Source organism: Monopterus albus, unplaced genomic scaffold (genome assembly GCF_001952655.1).
Source record: "Monopterus albus unplaced genomic scaffold, M_albus_1.0 scaffold72.1, whole genome shotgun sequence".
Lineage (NCBI taxonomy): Eukaryota > Metazoa > Chordata > Actinopteri > Synbranchiformes > Synbranchidae > Monopterus > Monopterus albus.
In genome coordinates this window covers 844,986-859,265 of record NW_018127952.1, presented here as the reverse complement: position 1 = coordinate 859,265, position 14,280 = coordinate 844,986, and the positions used below count along the sequence as shown (strand labels likewise).

The window sequence follows — 14,280 nt, the reverse complement described above, 5'->3', positions numbered from 1 at the left end:
ATATTTCATTTGTTTTGCTTATGAACAATTAAAAAAAAAAGATTTTGCCTGTTCGAGTGAGGCTGAAATAGAAGAAACATCTGTTAAAAAAATGCCAGCATCAAAAAATCCTGCACATAGCAGACTGATTTGTTTTTAAAAAAAATCCTGGTTCAAACCTGATCAATTTAGTTGTGTCCCTTTGTGTTAGTTTCAATTAAAGTAATTTTATTCTTTGAACATCCTCTGATATGTGATGATATTGTTCAAGTATTCTCAAAGGAGGAGGAAATGAGCCCAGACTGATTTAAGACGCATTTTATCCCCAATATCTTTTAAAATATTACATCATTAAAATGACATCATCTTAAAACAATTGTCTTGGCAGCAGTCAAGACAGATCCTCAGCAGTCTACCTCTGATTCTCACGCAACAACACTTAAGTCATTTAACACGCCCTCTTCCAAAAGGATTGTTGATTGTAGTTTTTATGCCTGTTTGTTCTCTAACACAGCATGCCATGATGAAAGTCTTTTACAGTCAAAGGAAACAAGTGGATGATGTTATTTATTTATTTATGTGATTCAACACCATAAATTAGAAACTTCACATCACAGTTGACAACTGATGATTCACCCTCCCCTACCACAAATAAATAAATAAATAAATAAAAAATAGGCAAGTGCAGAGCAGTCTCCATCATGTTTTCATTCTTTTTTTTTTTTTATTGTCTGACCACCTGCAACTTGCATATGTCATGTTAGTGCCAGTTAAGGCGTAAAGTAAATGAAAGCCAGACCTGTGCTTTGGGGTCTAATGAGTTGTAAGGGGGACGTGTAATGGGAAAACAGCACACTCCCTCTGCACTGTACACAACAGTCATTAAGGCAACCCATCTGCTCAGCGCTTGCATGCTAAGGTGCAATTTTCAGGCTCTGGTGTGTGTGTCTGTGTGTGAGTGCATGTGCGCATGTGCATGTGAGACCAGTGGTGGCAAGCTTAGAGCAGAAGAAACGTTTGTGCATTTGTATCTATCTATTGTGTGTGTGTGTTTGCTATTATCTGAATGCTATCATAACCACAGAAATCAGGGTTTGATAATATCTTCCCCACCCCCTGCTCCTATCCCCAGCCGGAGTCACGAGAGCCGAGGGACTCCTTTGACCACACACACACTAGCATACGTACACTGCTCTGACACTGGCACATAGACACTGCATCATGCTTCCACATTGTAGGTAAACATCTCCAGACTGGTGAAGCGGGATGGAATTCCTGCCTTTGTGGGAAATGTGCCCAGGACCATTTGTAAGCTCTCTTCCTCGCCGCCTCCTAACTCTTTGCAGATTGTAAAACTCTGGGTTTCTATATTAGGTTACTCTGCTGAGGTTCTTGACACTTCTTTTTGTGAGTCATGACAGACCAAAAAAAAAAACGGAACCCTCACAGGTTAGGTCAGATATGCACACTATGCTATATCCTGGTGCATCTGTGTAAATATGTGGTTACCAGAATTCAACATAACATAGATAGTTTACATGTAGACAACACTGTGAATGATATGGATTTACTGTACTGTGTTGTATGTTATCCATTAAGCCGCATGTTCACTGCATGGGGATGCACGGGGAAAGTGTTTGCCTGTTTCACCTTGAGTCTACAACCACACAGCAGCTTTGGCAGTTGGCCAGCCTTTACTGTGGTTGTGATTAAACCTGAACCATATGCTTTGTCTAAATCAGTAAAAGATTATCATATGTGTAATGACATTTGTGTTATTACACTTAACACAAATCTTCCTCATAAACACATAATATTTTGGTAACCATGTTTGCCATGAAGCGCTGGCCCTGGTATCATAAACATTAGCCCCAGCCTAAGCCCAACCCCACTGGTCCCAGTCTTCCTTCAGCTTTTCTCTGTTCATATCAGGCTCTGACTCAAAGGAACCACAGGAAAGAAAAATGCTGTCTGAATTATTATTGTCCTTCCCACTTTTCTCTTTATGGGATGGCCTAAATGTTGTTAACCACATCATAATCTGTGGTGGCTTTTGCATGCATTTCCTGTGCAGGGGAAAACAAATGTGGTTTTGATGAGGGTTTGATCATGTTTCTTGTTAAATCTCTCTGTTTATGGCAATCTGTGTCGATCGGACTTAACTTCTGTTAGTTACTGTTTGCTTAACTCGCAGCAGTGGCTAAAGTGTTAACGGCTATGTGTGTCATCTCCACAGCAGCTCCTTATCTTGTACGAGCAGCGATTTCATCAGGTGTAGGAAATGGAAGATTGTGGTACACCATCCATCCCTAGGGAGGTTGTGCAACAGGACTAGACACAACTTACATCCAAATAACATGAATGCAACAACAGGCAGGCAGATAGACAAAACCAGGGGGACTTGCCATCTCAAACACAGAAATTTCCCCACTATGGGATCAATAAAGTCTACTCTAAACATACTGTAAACAAGGCTAAAGCCAATGAATGCCCATCTGTCCACACTGTGATCAGGACATTTTTTTTCCCACTTAAATGCCCTCTGCTTTTCCTAGAACTGTAATTGGTTGCCATTTAACAATGAGGGCACTCTGACACAGATAAAGTACATCAAAGTAATCTTTCAGTAAGGACCGTGGTTCCAAGCAATGGAAAGTTACTATTTGTGACTGACTGTGGAAAATCTCACGTCTCCCTGCTAGTAGACAACCAGCCTCAGCTCAGAACATGGGTGACTAGCTAGGAGAGGAATAAACAAAGTAGAGCCTAATGGAGAAATGTGAGGGCTTTTATCTGATCTGGGGTATGCACATCTACTTTAGCCACAAACATTAGAGCCTGCTTGAGTAACAGCAGGTCAGACATACTGAGCTACAGCCTCTCTGCCATATATACAGTGTACATTCACTCATAGTTGCATCTGTGTGACTACAATGTGTGTGACCAGTGGTCGAAAGTAACTATAGGCACTAAGTACTATGTACTGCACATACAGTAAGTACAATTTTAAGGTACTTTACTTGAGTATTTCCATTTCCTTTTTTTTTAATTTTGGTACTTTTAGTATATTTTGATGCCAGTACTTCTGAACTTTTACTTAGGTAATATTCTGGATGCTGGACTATTACTTGTAACAGAGTATTTTTAAACTGTGGTATTGTTATTTTTACTTGAGTAAACAGTCTGAGTACTTCTTCCACCACTGCATGTGACTGGGAGCTTTGGCTCACAAAATCTATCCATCAGCACATTTGCACTTAATTATTGGTTTGACCTCTTTCATTGTCTTTCAGCTTAGAAGGTCAAAGAAATGGTTGTAACATGCAGATTTGTGTACAGCATTGTTCAAGAAACATCTGTTGCAAAATTAAGAGAGAGTGCGGGGTAAATTTTTATGTCTGGGGACTTCTGCAATGGCTAAACTGTGTTTTACTGACATTAGGCGTCAGATCACATAGATGCAGTTACTCACTGATCTTAGTCCAAATATGTTTTATTCAGCAGTGCAAAAGGAGGCACTGGTTATATTAATATTACTGCTAGTATTAGTGGCATTTAGTCTTATTTACAGTATTGATCCCACAATGTGAAACCTTTACCTGAAACAGAAGACAAAGTGGCATTGCACTGAGAACTGTACTCATATTCACATAACATGCATTATCACTAACATATGAAAACACACAGAAAGTAAATAAGTAACAACTACACTGTTTTCTTCTTAGAACCTTTCCACAGACAGTAGAGCATAAAACCACACTAAAGCCTAAGATGATTTATGTAGTTTCTTCAGAGGGTCTTTCTCATCATGCAAATATTAACTTGTAGTTTTCCTTGTGGTCTGCAGATATCAAGGGTGCATTGTGCCATATGCTCCGACTGTTCTATTTGACTGAAAAAGATTGGTAGGCTAGCCAAAAACACTGCAGATGTTACAAATGCATGGAATTATTTAATATGGAAGAACGACAGTAATTAAAAAAACTACATAAAACCACACTAAAGCCTAAGATGATTTATGTAGGTTTTTTTAATTACTGTCATTCTTCCATATTAAATAATTCCATGCATTTGTAACATCTGCAGTGTTTTTGGCTAGCCTACCAATCTTTTTCAGTCAAATAGAACAGTCGGGGCATATGGCACAATGCACCCTTGATAGCTGCAGACCACAAGGAAAACTACAAGTTAATATTTGCACGATGAGAAAGACCCTCTGAAGAAAACAGTAATACACAGATTAAAGCTAAGCTGTGAACTTACAGAAATAGGCACATATTTGATCAATATTTACAGTATGTGAAAGCTTAAGACACATGCAAGCCTTTTAACAGGAGAAGAGTTATGCACACACTGTGGTTTTATTACTTAACTTTTGACAAGCACATTCACAGCCTTGGCTACTCTGAGCTTGGCTGTCAGCTGAGGGTATAAATCTCTCTGCTTACTCTGACAGGTTAGCACTATGACAACAGAAGGTAAGTTCATTGCTCACTCTATATAAACCACCATCTTCATTGTCAAAGGATTTGACTATGTCTCATGTTAATGAAAACATCTAAAGAGTCACACATCTTCTGTCAGACTTATACTGAATGTGGTCCTGTTGTTCTGAATCAAACGTGAAGTTGGAAACCACTAATGTCATAGCTTCTGCCTTAGCATCTGAAATATGCAAGGTTGTCTACATATCCTCTGTCCCCTGGTCTGAGTTTCTAAAACACTCACAGGGATGAGTGCACCAAGAGACAGGGAGAGGACATGAAGCAGCAGAGGGTGGTAGGTAATTCACAAGAGTCCAGTCCTGCACCAGTCTGCATCCTGGGCCTGACCTAAAAGCTGGACATGCCACATTTGTTTTGATTTTTATCTACTATGAAATAAAAAGCATAATGTTGTTATAAAATAAAAATGAAACTCTTACCAACTTCCATATCATTAATTCTATGATTTTAGGAAGAATTGCTCTTCTAAAAGGTTAAGCGCAGTTTAGTTGACAAAAACCACAAATATGTCTGACTTTATATTTGTTATGTTTTTTCAAATGAGTGTTGGATGTGAAATCATCCTTAAAGGTCAACATAACAAGAAGAAACGTGGTTATTTCCAGTAACTTCCTAGAGACTTACTGTCACATCTGATGTGTCAGTCCATGAAAAAGTCTGCCAGCCCAGCTGTGACCCCCTGCTTTTAGTCTTTATGCTAAGCCGATCTATCTGGCTGCTGGCTGCAGCTTCATATTTACTGTACTGATATTAGAATCTTCTCATCTAATTCTTGGCAAGAAAGTGAGTAGGCATAATTTATTACTGGATTGTCCTGAGTACGGTGTCAATGAGCCTACCCATATTAGAATTAAAGTGTTCAGTGAATAGTAATACACACAGTCTCTCCAGATATCCTAACGCTGTCAAACTCCAACATACATACCCAATTCAAAGCACATACCACACTCTTGGCACAGCATGCTAGCGTGTGATGGAGAGGAGGTGCGTGCAGACTTGGCGTCAGCAGCTGTTTCAGCTTTTGAAGTTGGATTTCACCTTTAATAACAGCTTGATGGAAGTTGTTCCATAAAATTGAAACACTTCTACATACCTTGTAAAAACGGGAACAATAAAAATAAATAAATAAATAAATAAATAAAGAGAAAACTAAGTGGCTAGTCACGCATCTTGCATCAGTTGAGAAGTAAGAGTAGCTACAGCATGATGACCTAGAGCTTGGCAGCTGCAGGTTTTCCGTGCATTTAGCCGCATATGCATGATTATGCAAATGTGGACATTAGACCACACACACACACACACACACACACAAATATAATGTATGTATGTGACTTTGCATGTGTGCACCTACAACCAGGGTTAGCACCCTTATGTGGGAACTTTAGTGGTGAGAGCCATTCGTGTAGCATATACAAGCAGGCAGCTTCCTGAGATGAACAGGTTTTGCTGCCAGATGCCATGCTGGAGATATATTAAAGACTCTTGTCTCATGTTTTTAGTAACTCTTAGAAAATAGATTATATTAAGGGTTTTAGCTTTGGTATAAAAGAGTTTTTGGCAATGAAAAATTAAACGGCTTATAAAACCCAGTGTATGCATCAATGCTGAGGGAATAAAATCAATGTACTAATTTTATCAACTGAATCATCAGAAATGATCTGAAAAGAAAGGGGCTGCTCTGAGGTGTTTATGAGGCTTAATACCACACTTCTGGATCTCTAAATAAGGTTAGCAGGTTTACATGGCAAGGTTAAACATGATGGACTTGTGTTTATCGCACCATTCCCCTGACTCAGTTCTATTAATAAGAGTATTTGGCGCTAAGTTAATACCTGGGATAGAGCAGTATTAAGCCTGGTCTTGGACGGTCCTCCTTTGCTCTTAAAGTACTGCAGCATCTTCCCACTGCAGATGGGAAATGTGTTGCTAGATCAGTGAGTCTGTGGAAATAACAGTGTATTCCAGGTATATTTCACGCAAATGGGTGTGCACGTATGGTATTATGTCACTATTATGAGTGCACATACACACAGAAGTCACCAGCCCAGCACTAATGCAGAGCAATTAGAATATTTTGGTTTCTATGTGAAAATAACAGAAAGCTGTAGCATGGCTTTATGGAAGATATGCAATAACTCTCTCAGTGCACACATGAAAGATAATATGGTGGAAGAAGTGCAGGGTCTATGACACATTTGTACACATGCACTCACACAAGTCATATTACTCTCGACATAGTTAATACTTTTATAGTTATAAATCTGTCTGTGAACACATTCTTCTCTCTAGTATTGGTGTTAGTGATTCATGTCTGGATATTATAAATATTATGACTAAACTGACTGATAGGGTGATGAACTTACGTTTTTTCACCCACACCCATCAGTTTTTTACAAATTTGAACATGATGACACACACGTTGATTGCAAACATTTTCAGTAATAAAATATTGTACTGGTCTGAATATGAAATGATCCCCTGAGTGAGGCAGAGAGGCTAGAGATTGATGTCATGCTGCCAGTGGTCTCTCTGTGTGGCAGCCAAAACTGTTTAAGAGAGCATTCATGAAATCCTTTTGACAGGAACCTGATTCACAGGGCTGACTGAAATCTGACCTGCACAAGTGGAGTTCATGGGGCATTTACAGTGTTGGAAATTAATATTAACAAGACATTTAGTACTGTATAAGAATAGTGTATAAAAATACATGTTTGAGTTAAGTGTGCCTTTACGCTAGGCTGTACACATAGAATTGCAGTGTTAATAGAGGTTGAAGAGGTATCCAGATCCACTGCTTAATTAAAAGGAGCCATTTCACAATGGTGTGGTAGAAAGCAACTAAGTACATACTCAAGAGCCAAACTATAGTTTTGAGGTGTTTGTACTGTACCTAGTAGTGTCATTTTATGATACTTCTACTCATATATGTACTTTTTACTTCACCACATTTATTTGACAGCTATAATACCTAGTTAATTTGCAGATTAATATTATTATTAATATAAAAATCAACAAGAAAATGATAATTTAATATTATTAATTAAGCTATCCATCAGTACATAAAGTAATTAAAATTAGCCACACATCATTAAAGTGATCCTTATACATGAATGCATAAATACATATGGACAGATTATATCAATCTGCATAACAAGTAGTTTTCCTTTTGCGCGTTTAAGGCATACATACAATATACACTTACCGGTCACTTTATTAGGTACATCTTCTGCTTTCACTTCTGTATTTATGAAGTTCAAAATGTTTCAGGTTTTGCTGAAATTGCCATAAATATATAAATTCAGTTATATATTTATTATTATCGAGGTCATAGTTAAATAAGGTGTTGTACTAGACTACATTATATTCAGAGTTGTCTCTGTATTTTTGTCCTCCACAGCTACATACATGCCTATGCATGTAAAATTTTCTGTGCATGACTTTTACTTGTTGAGTAAAAACACTCATAGTGTTATTACAACTTTTACTTAAGTAGAAAATCTGATTACTTCTTACACTGCTAGCACAATGTAAAAATTCCTCAGCTACAAGTAAAGGTCCTGCAATGAAACTCAATAAAAATACGACATAATTATTAACAGCAAATGTACTTATAATAATGATAGTTGAGTTCTTATCATGCAGCATGTCACTATATAATTGGATTATTGACACTAATACATAGGCTAAATGTGTGATGCTGTAGCTGTTTGAGGTTGATTTGGTCTAGCTTACAAATAGGGAGTAATGTGTAATAATTAATCATACTTTGTAAACTGATCAAATGGCCTCCTCTAATCTGGAAAGTAACTTGTAGCTAATTAGTCGTTTAAAAATCTTTTCTGAAATGTCGTAGAGTGTAAAATAGGACCAAATGGAAATATCTGGCAACTCAAGTCTAATGCTTATCATCTTAACGTCATGCTATACCATCCAAAGGCTCGCATCTGATAAATCATACATCATTTGCAGTGTAGCGTTATCTATGTATGTCAAGCGATCCAACAGCGCCATCTAGGTACGGAAATATGTTTCTGCTTCTTGTCGTCCTGACACCACCTTACCACCGCTGCAAAACACAGTCCAGGCCGGCCTACTGTCTCTCTCTGAATAAGAACAAGGAGCACTATTAGGATGTCTGACATGGAAGACGATTTCATGTGCGATGATGAGGAAGATTACGACCTGGTACTTAAAACTGAAATGATTTAGCTTGCTTTTAAGTTCCAACCTTTTGTTCGCTGAGCGCTAACAGTGAACTGCCAATAGTACGGGCTAGCTAATGTTAGCTGTTTAGTTAGCTTGTTGGCTAATATCAAGCTGACAGCGAATGACTACTGTTAGCTTCCTAGCTGGCTAACGATAGTTGGTTTTAGGTAATATACAGCTGGCTAATATAAATAAACTTTGGTCATATCGGATAGTTAATATACGATACATGCGTCTAGCTGTCACTGGATATAAATTGCAAGCACGAAAAGCAAGTCAGTCTGCTAATGTTAGTTAGCAAGCCACTGCGTTAGTTAACGTTAGCTCAAGGCTCACATTTTCAGAATAATAGCCTGTTAGCGGCAATATACCACGCTGCTCGGCGAGCGAAGACTTTATGAAGTGTTTTGTCAACAAACGTGTTACTTCTGCTGTTTGAACTGAATTTTTAATTTGATTTTTCACACGCTTATATGTTTAATTTTAGGAGTACTCAGAAGATAGTAATTCAGAGCCAAATGTTGACCTGGAGAACCAGTACTACAACTCCAAAGCTTTGAAGGAGGACGATCCCAAAGCAGCACTTAGCAGTTTCCAGAAGGTGGAGTGGTGCTCCATAAAACAGTCTGTTCTCTGTAACTCTCTGTGTATCTCGGTTATTAAAAGTACGATATTTACAGACATCCCGTGGTATGTGTGTGTTCAGGTATTGGAACTAGAAGGAGAGAAAGGAGAATGGGGGTTCAAAGCACTGAAACAGATGATCAAAATCAACTTCAAGCTGGTATGCTGTATAACATATAACATAACATTTTTTTTACACCCATCCCACTAGACGAGACTTACTGATGAGTGATTTTCTGTCTCAACCCTGTAGACCAACTTTCCAGAGATGATGAATCGATACAAGCAGCTTCTTACATACATCAGAAGCGCTGTCACCCGGAACTACTCAGAGAAGTCCATCAACTCCATTCTGGACTATATCTCTACCTCTAAACAGGTATGGATAGACAATATGAGACAGGAAAATCCATCTGGTTGTGCCCTGAACTGTGAACCTTCCAGTACCAGTTGTTAGAAATGCATTTTTTGTGTTAATAGATGGACTTGCTACAGGAGTTCTACGAAACCACACTGGAGGCTTTGAAAGATGCAAAAAATGACAGACTGTGGTTTAAAACTAACACAAAGGTATGCAAAGGTTCCTCACTGAACCCAAGTAGTTTTAAATCATCATTTCCTTGTGAAACAGGTGCTCAGAAATTCTCTGTTTTTGTGGTTTTGTCTCTGCAGTTGGGAAAGCTGTATTTGGAGAGAGAAGAATATGGGAAATTGCAAAAGATCCTTAGGCAACTTCACCAGTCATGTCAGGTAAATAGGTCAATGCATAATCCTTTTTTGACTGAGTATGTGTCCTTGATTTCATACCAAAAGAGGAAGTTTCCAAAGTCCTTTGAGATGGCTAAACTTGCTAATTGCTCAGTCATGTGGTCACTTGTGATAACCAGTGAAAAGTATCGCTAACTCAGTATATGAGAAGAGTGAGAAATTGTCATTTTTTTCCTTAGGCTTATTTATAAATGTACCCTTTGTAGATTTGACAGCAATAATGATCTCATAGTTGGTTCTGTATTTAACTCAACAACAGACAGATGATGGAGAGGATGACCTTAAGAAAGGCACACAGCTGTTGGAGATCTATGCTCTGGAGATCCAGATGTATACAGCACAAAAAAACAACAAGAAACTGAAAGCATTGTATGAGCAGTCACTTCATATTAAATCTGCCATTCCTCATCCACTCATAATGGGAGTTATCAGAGGTATGATGGTGTACATTTCTCCTTCATTTACCTTTCTCTGTTGCACTAGCTTGTAGCTGTTTGCTGAATGATCTGTTTGCTTCTGACCAGAGTGTGGTGGAAAGATGCATTTGAGAGAGGGCGAGTTTGAGAAAGCTCACACAGATTTCTTTGAGGCCTTTAAAAACTATGATGAGTCTGGCAGCCCAAGAAGGACAACGTGCCTGAAATACCTGGTCCTAGCCAACATGCTGATGAAGTCAGGAATAAACCCTTTTGACTCTCAAGAGGTATGAAAGCAATTGCATCCAATTTAAACATTTGTTTTTAATAACTCTGCATATACTTGATGTGAGAATATCCATAGGGGAGAGAATAAGACACATACTAGCTGGTTGCAACATAAATCTATGTATATTGAATTTGTGATAAAGCACATCTTAAATGTGTTTAATTACAATCATTTGCTGAAGGTATTTGTGGGTTTTGTACTTGATCATTGAGCATGTATGAGAGTTGTATTTCCAGAGATAATGTATATATTGTTTTTTTCAAAGGCCAAACCATACAAAAATGACCCAGAGATCCTAGCAATGACAAACTTAGTAAGGTAAGTTTGTGTATTTGTGTATTAATAAAACAGTGTTTGTTTACATCAAGTCTTAGTAAGGAACAGGCAACAAGAATAATGAGACAATGTTATTCTTGAGACTTGTAATCTGTTTGTTGAATAACTGTCCGTGTGCTCTGTTGTGTGGTTTTGTCTTGCAAAGTCACTGTGGGCTCTTAATTTGTGAATGCAAAGCCACTGACTCCATCAGTAATCTTAAAAGGAGAAAAAAGAGAGATGTAATTGATCATGGGTACAACCAGCCAGTCCCTAGCATGCCACATCTGAGGTACAATAATTGAATAATCCTGAATTCAGCTTTTTATTCAAGTGCACTCTAGGTGTTTGCCTGCATGCCCTCAACACAGTGGGCATAGTGCACTTGACTGTACAGCTTTGTATCACAACCGAGTTGCTGAGGAAAATGCAATCGTTGATGGTCAAAGCAGTAAAATTGGACCTGGAGTGCTAGTGATAAAAATCTTCCTGTAATGTTTTGAATGGATTATCTGTTGGAGCCAGATGTCTTCACTCTGTGTGGGAGCATTTCTGCTGCGCTTCTTATTCCCTATGTCCCAGTTTGCAGGCTAATTTTAACAGTGTTTAACATTTTTCAGTGTATGCCTTGAATCATTTTGTTTTAGTACAAAATGACAGATTAACAACAATAATGGTTTTAACATGATTTATACCAGTTCCTAAAGCAGTGTCCTGGCAACATTTCTGTGTATTTTACAGTATTTGTTTAAACTACGGTACATGACTTTTGTCTTCACCTGTGTGGGTTTTCTCTGGATGCTCCGGTTTCCACCCACAGTCCAAGATATGCAGGGATTGGTGACTCTGACATTAGACATTATCCGGAAGGACATCCGGCGTAAAACGTGCCAAGTTTAACATGCAACCTGTCAGTTGGGTGGTGACTGATGATTCGCTGTGGCGACCCCTAATGGGAACAGCCAAAAGTAGAAGATGACATATGACTTTTGTCTTCCTTTTTTGTGCTCATGTTTACATAAATAACAGGCAGTGTCTCAAATCACGAAGGTTTTATGCACATATTTAATTTTTTTTTACATAAACATGAAACTAAGGACACCCATCCACAGCTGTAATAAGAATGGTGTTTCTATAAATGTGATGTTTTGGAATGTGTCTGACAGCAGTCAAGATGAGCGTTTTCTGTGGGTCACGGAGACACAGTATATATCATATAATGACACTGACTATTTTTTTCCTTCCAGCGCCTACCAAAACAATGACATCACTGAATTTGAGAAAATCTTGAAAACAAATCACAGTAACATAATGGATGACCCCTTCATTAGAGAACACATAGAGGGTGAGTGGCAGACGTGATTTCAGTCCACCTACATGATAGAGATGTTGGGAAAACATTGTTATGTGTAGCTAATTACGTGATGTTTTGTTGCAGAGCTCCTGCGGAACATTAGAACACAAGTACTTATTAAACTCATCAAGCCATACACAAGAATACACATCCCTTTCATTTCTAAGGTAAGTCCATGTGAGCAAAAATGGCCTGCATATTGACTTTGTGTCATCTTCCTGTTTAATCGCATCCTCTTGGAGTATTATTTGCCCTGATGCCCGTGTGACCTTTTGACAATCATTTTAAATGGTTTATTTACATGTTAATCAGTCTGTATTGAAAGCCACTCGTATCAAATGAAAAAGGTATAATCAAAATATAGTTGTTTTTTTTTTAAGTCACATTCTCCAGATCTGGCTTTGTTGGCATTCCTTAATAAGCATATATTACAAGCACATGAAATACAGTTTCAGCATGATCATAAATCATAAACGAAGAAAGCCACACAAGAAAAGCAAGAAATAGAAGAGGAACTAAAAAGCAGTATAAAAATAAGTCATGACTGTGTCTGTTAAGGTGTTTTAAATCTATTCTTTGTATTTAATTATTTACTTATTACTTTATAAGCTTACTTGATAGATTTTCCCCACAGCCTTAGCAACACAATGTTTACTTTAAGATCTGCAGTATGTTGAATCCTGTGCATCATTTAATGTTAAATCACACTGGCCAAGATACTTTACAGATGTGAGAATGGGTTTTGTCTGTATTTCTTTTTACAGGAGCTGAACATTGATGTGTGTGATGTGGAGAGTTTGCTGGTGCAGTGCATCTTGGATAAGTACGTTCTTCCCCTCACGTTCCTGCTGTTTTTTAAATAAATCTCCTTCCTGTAAATAGCTGTACTTCCTCATAGTTAGCATTCTTTGGCCCTTATGGGAGTCAGGTAGTATGATTTGACCGTTTCAGTTATATCCCTGATTTGATTGTCATACTGTAATTATGTTAGACTATTTACAGCTTCATATTTACTGGTTCATTGATGTAACTGACTTGGTTGGAAGTGAAAACACCACATTACTCTAACTACAGATGCTCTCAATCCTGCTCTGAAGTGATAAGAGTGGTTATTATTTTAATGTTTCTTATTTGAAAGCATAAGAATTGGAATATTCATTAACTGCACATTCTCAAGAAATTATGCCACCTATTTTGTTGTCATTTATTGTCTACATTATATTACTACTGCATTATCCCAATTATACAGTTAGCAGCTAGATGGGATATACTGCAGTACAACTGTAGGACCTGTTTGATACACTGACGTGTTGTTTTTTTTAGCACCATCCACGGCCGAATCGACCAAGTTAACCAGCTATTAGAACTGGACTACCAGAAGAGAGGAGGGGCGCGCTACACAGCTTTAGACAAATGGACAAATCAGCTGAACTCTCTGAACCAAGCCATTGTTAGCAAGCTCACATGATGGCATGTAAAATGGAGAGACAAGGGGAATGGCATGTTTGAATACATCCATAAAGTGTGCTACTTCATATCCTCTGAAACAAGATACACAGCACAGGTTTTCAGAATGGCACCAATTTCAAGATGACTCCAAGAACCACAAGAACGTGGTCAAAGTGGTGTTTTATCCTGAGAGGAAGTCACTGACTCTTATTTTTGTTTTTCATATTCCTGATTGGCAGATCCTTCAATGTGCAACACAAAATACTTCAGTTGTTTAAAAAAGTCCAAATGTGTATGAAAACATGTACACAGTATTTTAATGTATACTGTTGCCTGCTGGTAATAAACAGATGTATCTCTCAGCATTGAAAGGAT

At 38.0% G+C, this 14,280-nt stretch overlaps 1 protein-coding gene across 2 annotated transcripts; it reads left to right on the top strand.

Moving 5' to 3' along the window:
* The first annotated feature begins 8,468 nt into the window (after positions 1-8,468).
* On the top strand, positions 8,469-14,272 carry cops2 (COP9 signalosome subunit 2). Of its 2 annotated transcripts, none has more exons than XM_020605735.1 (13): positions 8,469-8,669; positions 9,178-9,291; positions 9,397-9,474; positions 9,568-9,693; positions 9,795-9,884; positions 9,987-10,064; positions 10,315-10,516; positions 10,607-10,785; positions 11,053-11,105; positions 12,350-12,447; positions 12,541-12,623; positions 13,221-13,279; positions 13,780-14,272. In XM_020605735.1, exons 1-13 carry the CDS (start codon positions 8,616-8,618, stop codon positions 13,922-13,924), a joined length of 1,359 nt encoding a protein of 452 aa, XP_020461391.1. In that variant the 5' UTR covers positions 8,469-8,615; the 3' UTR covers positions 13,925-14,272. The 2 variants fall into 2 exon arrangements, with proteins under 2 accessions (XP_020461391.1, XP_020461392.1); XM_020605736.1 differs by having other exon boundaries at positions 8,470-8,669; positions 10,342-10,516.
* Positions 14,273-14,280: the final 8 nt, after the last annotated feature.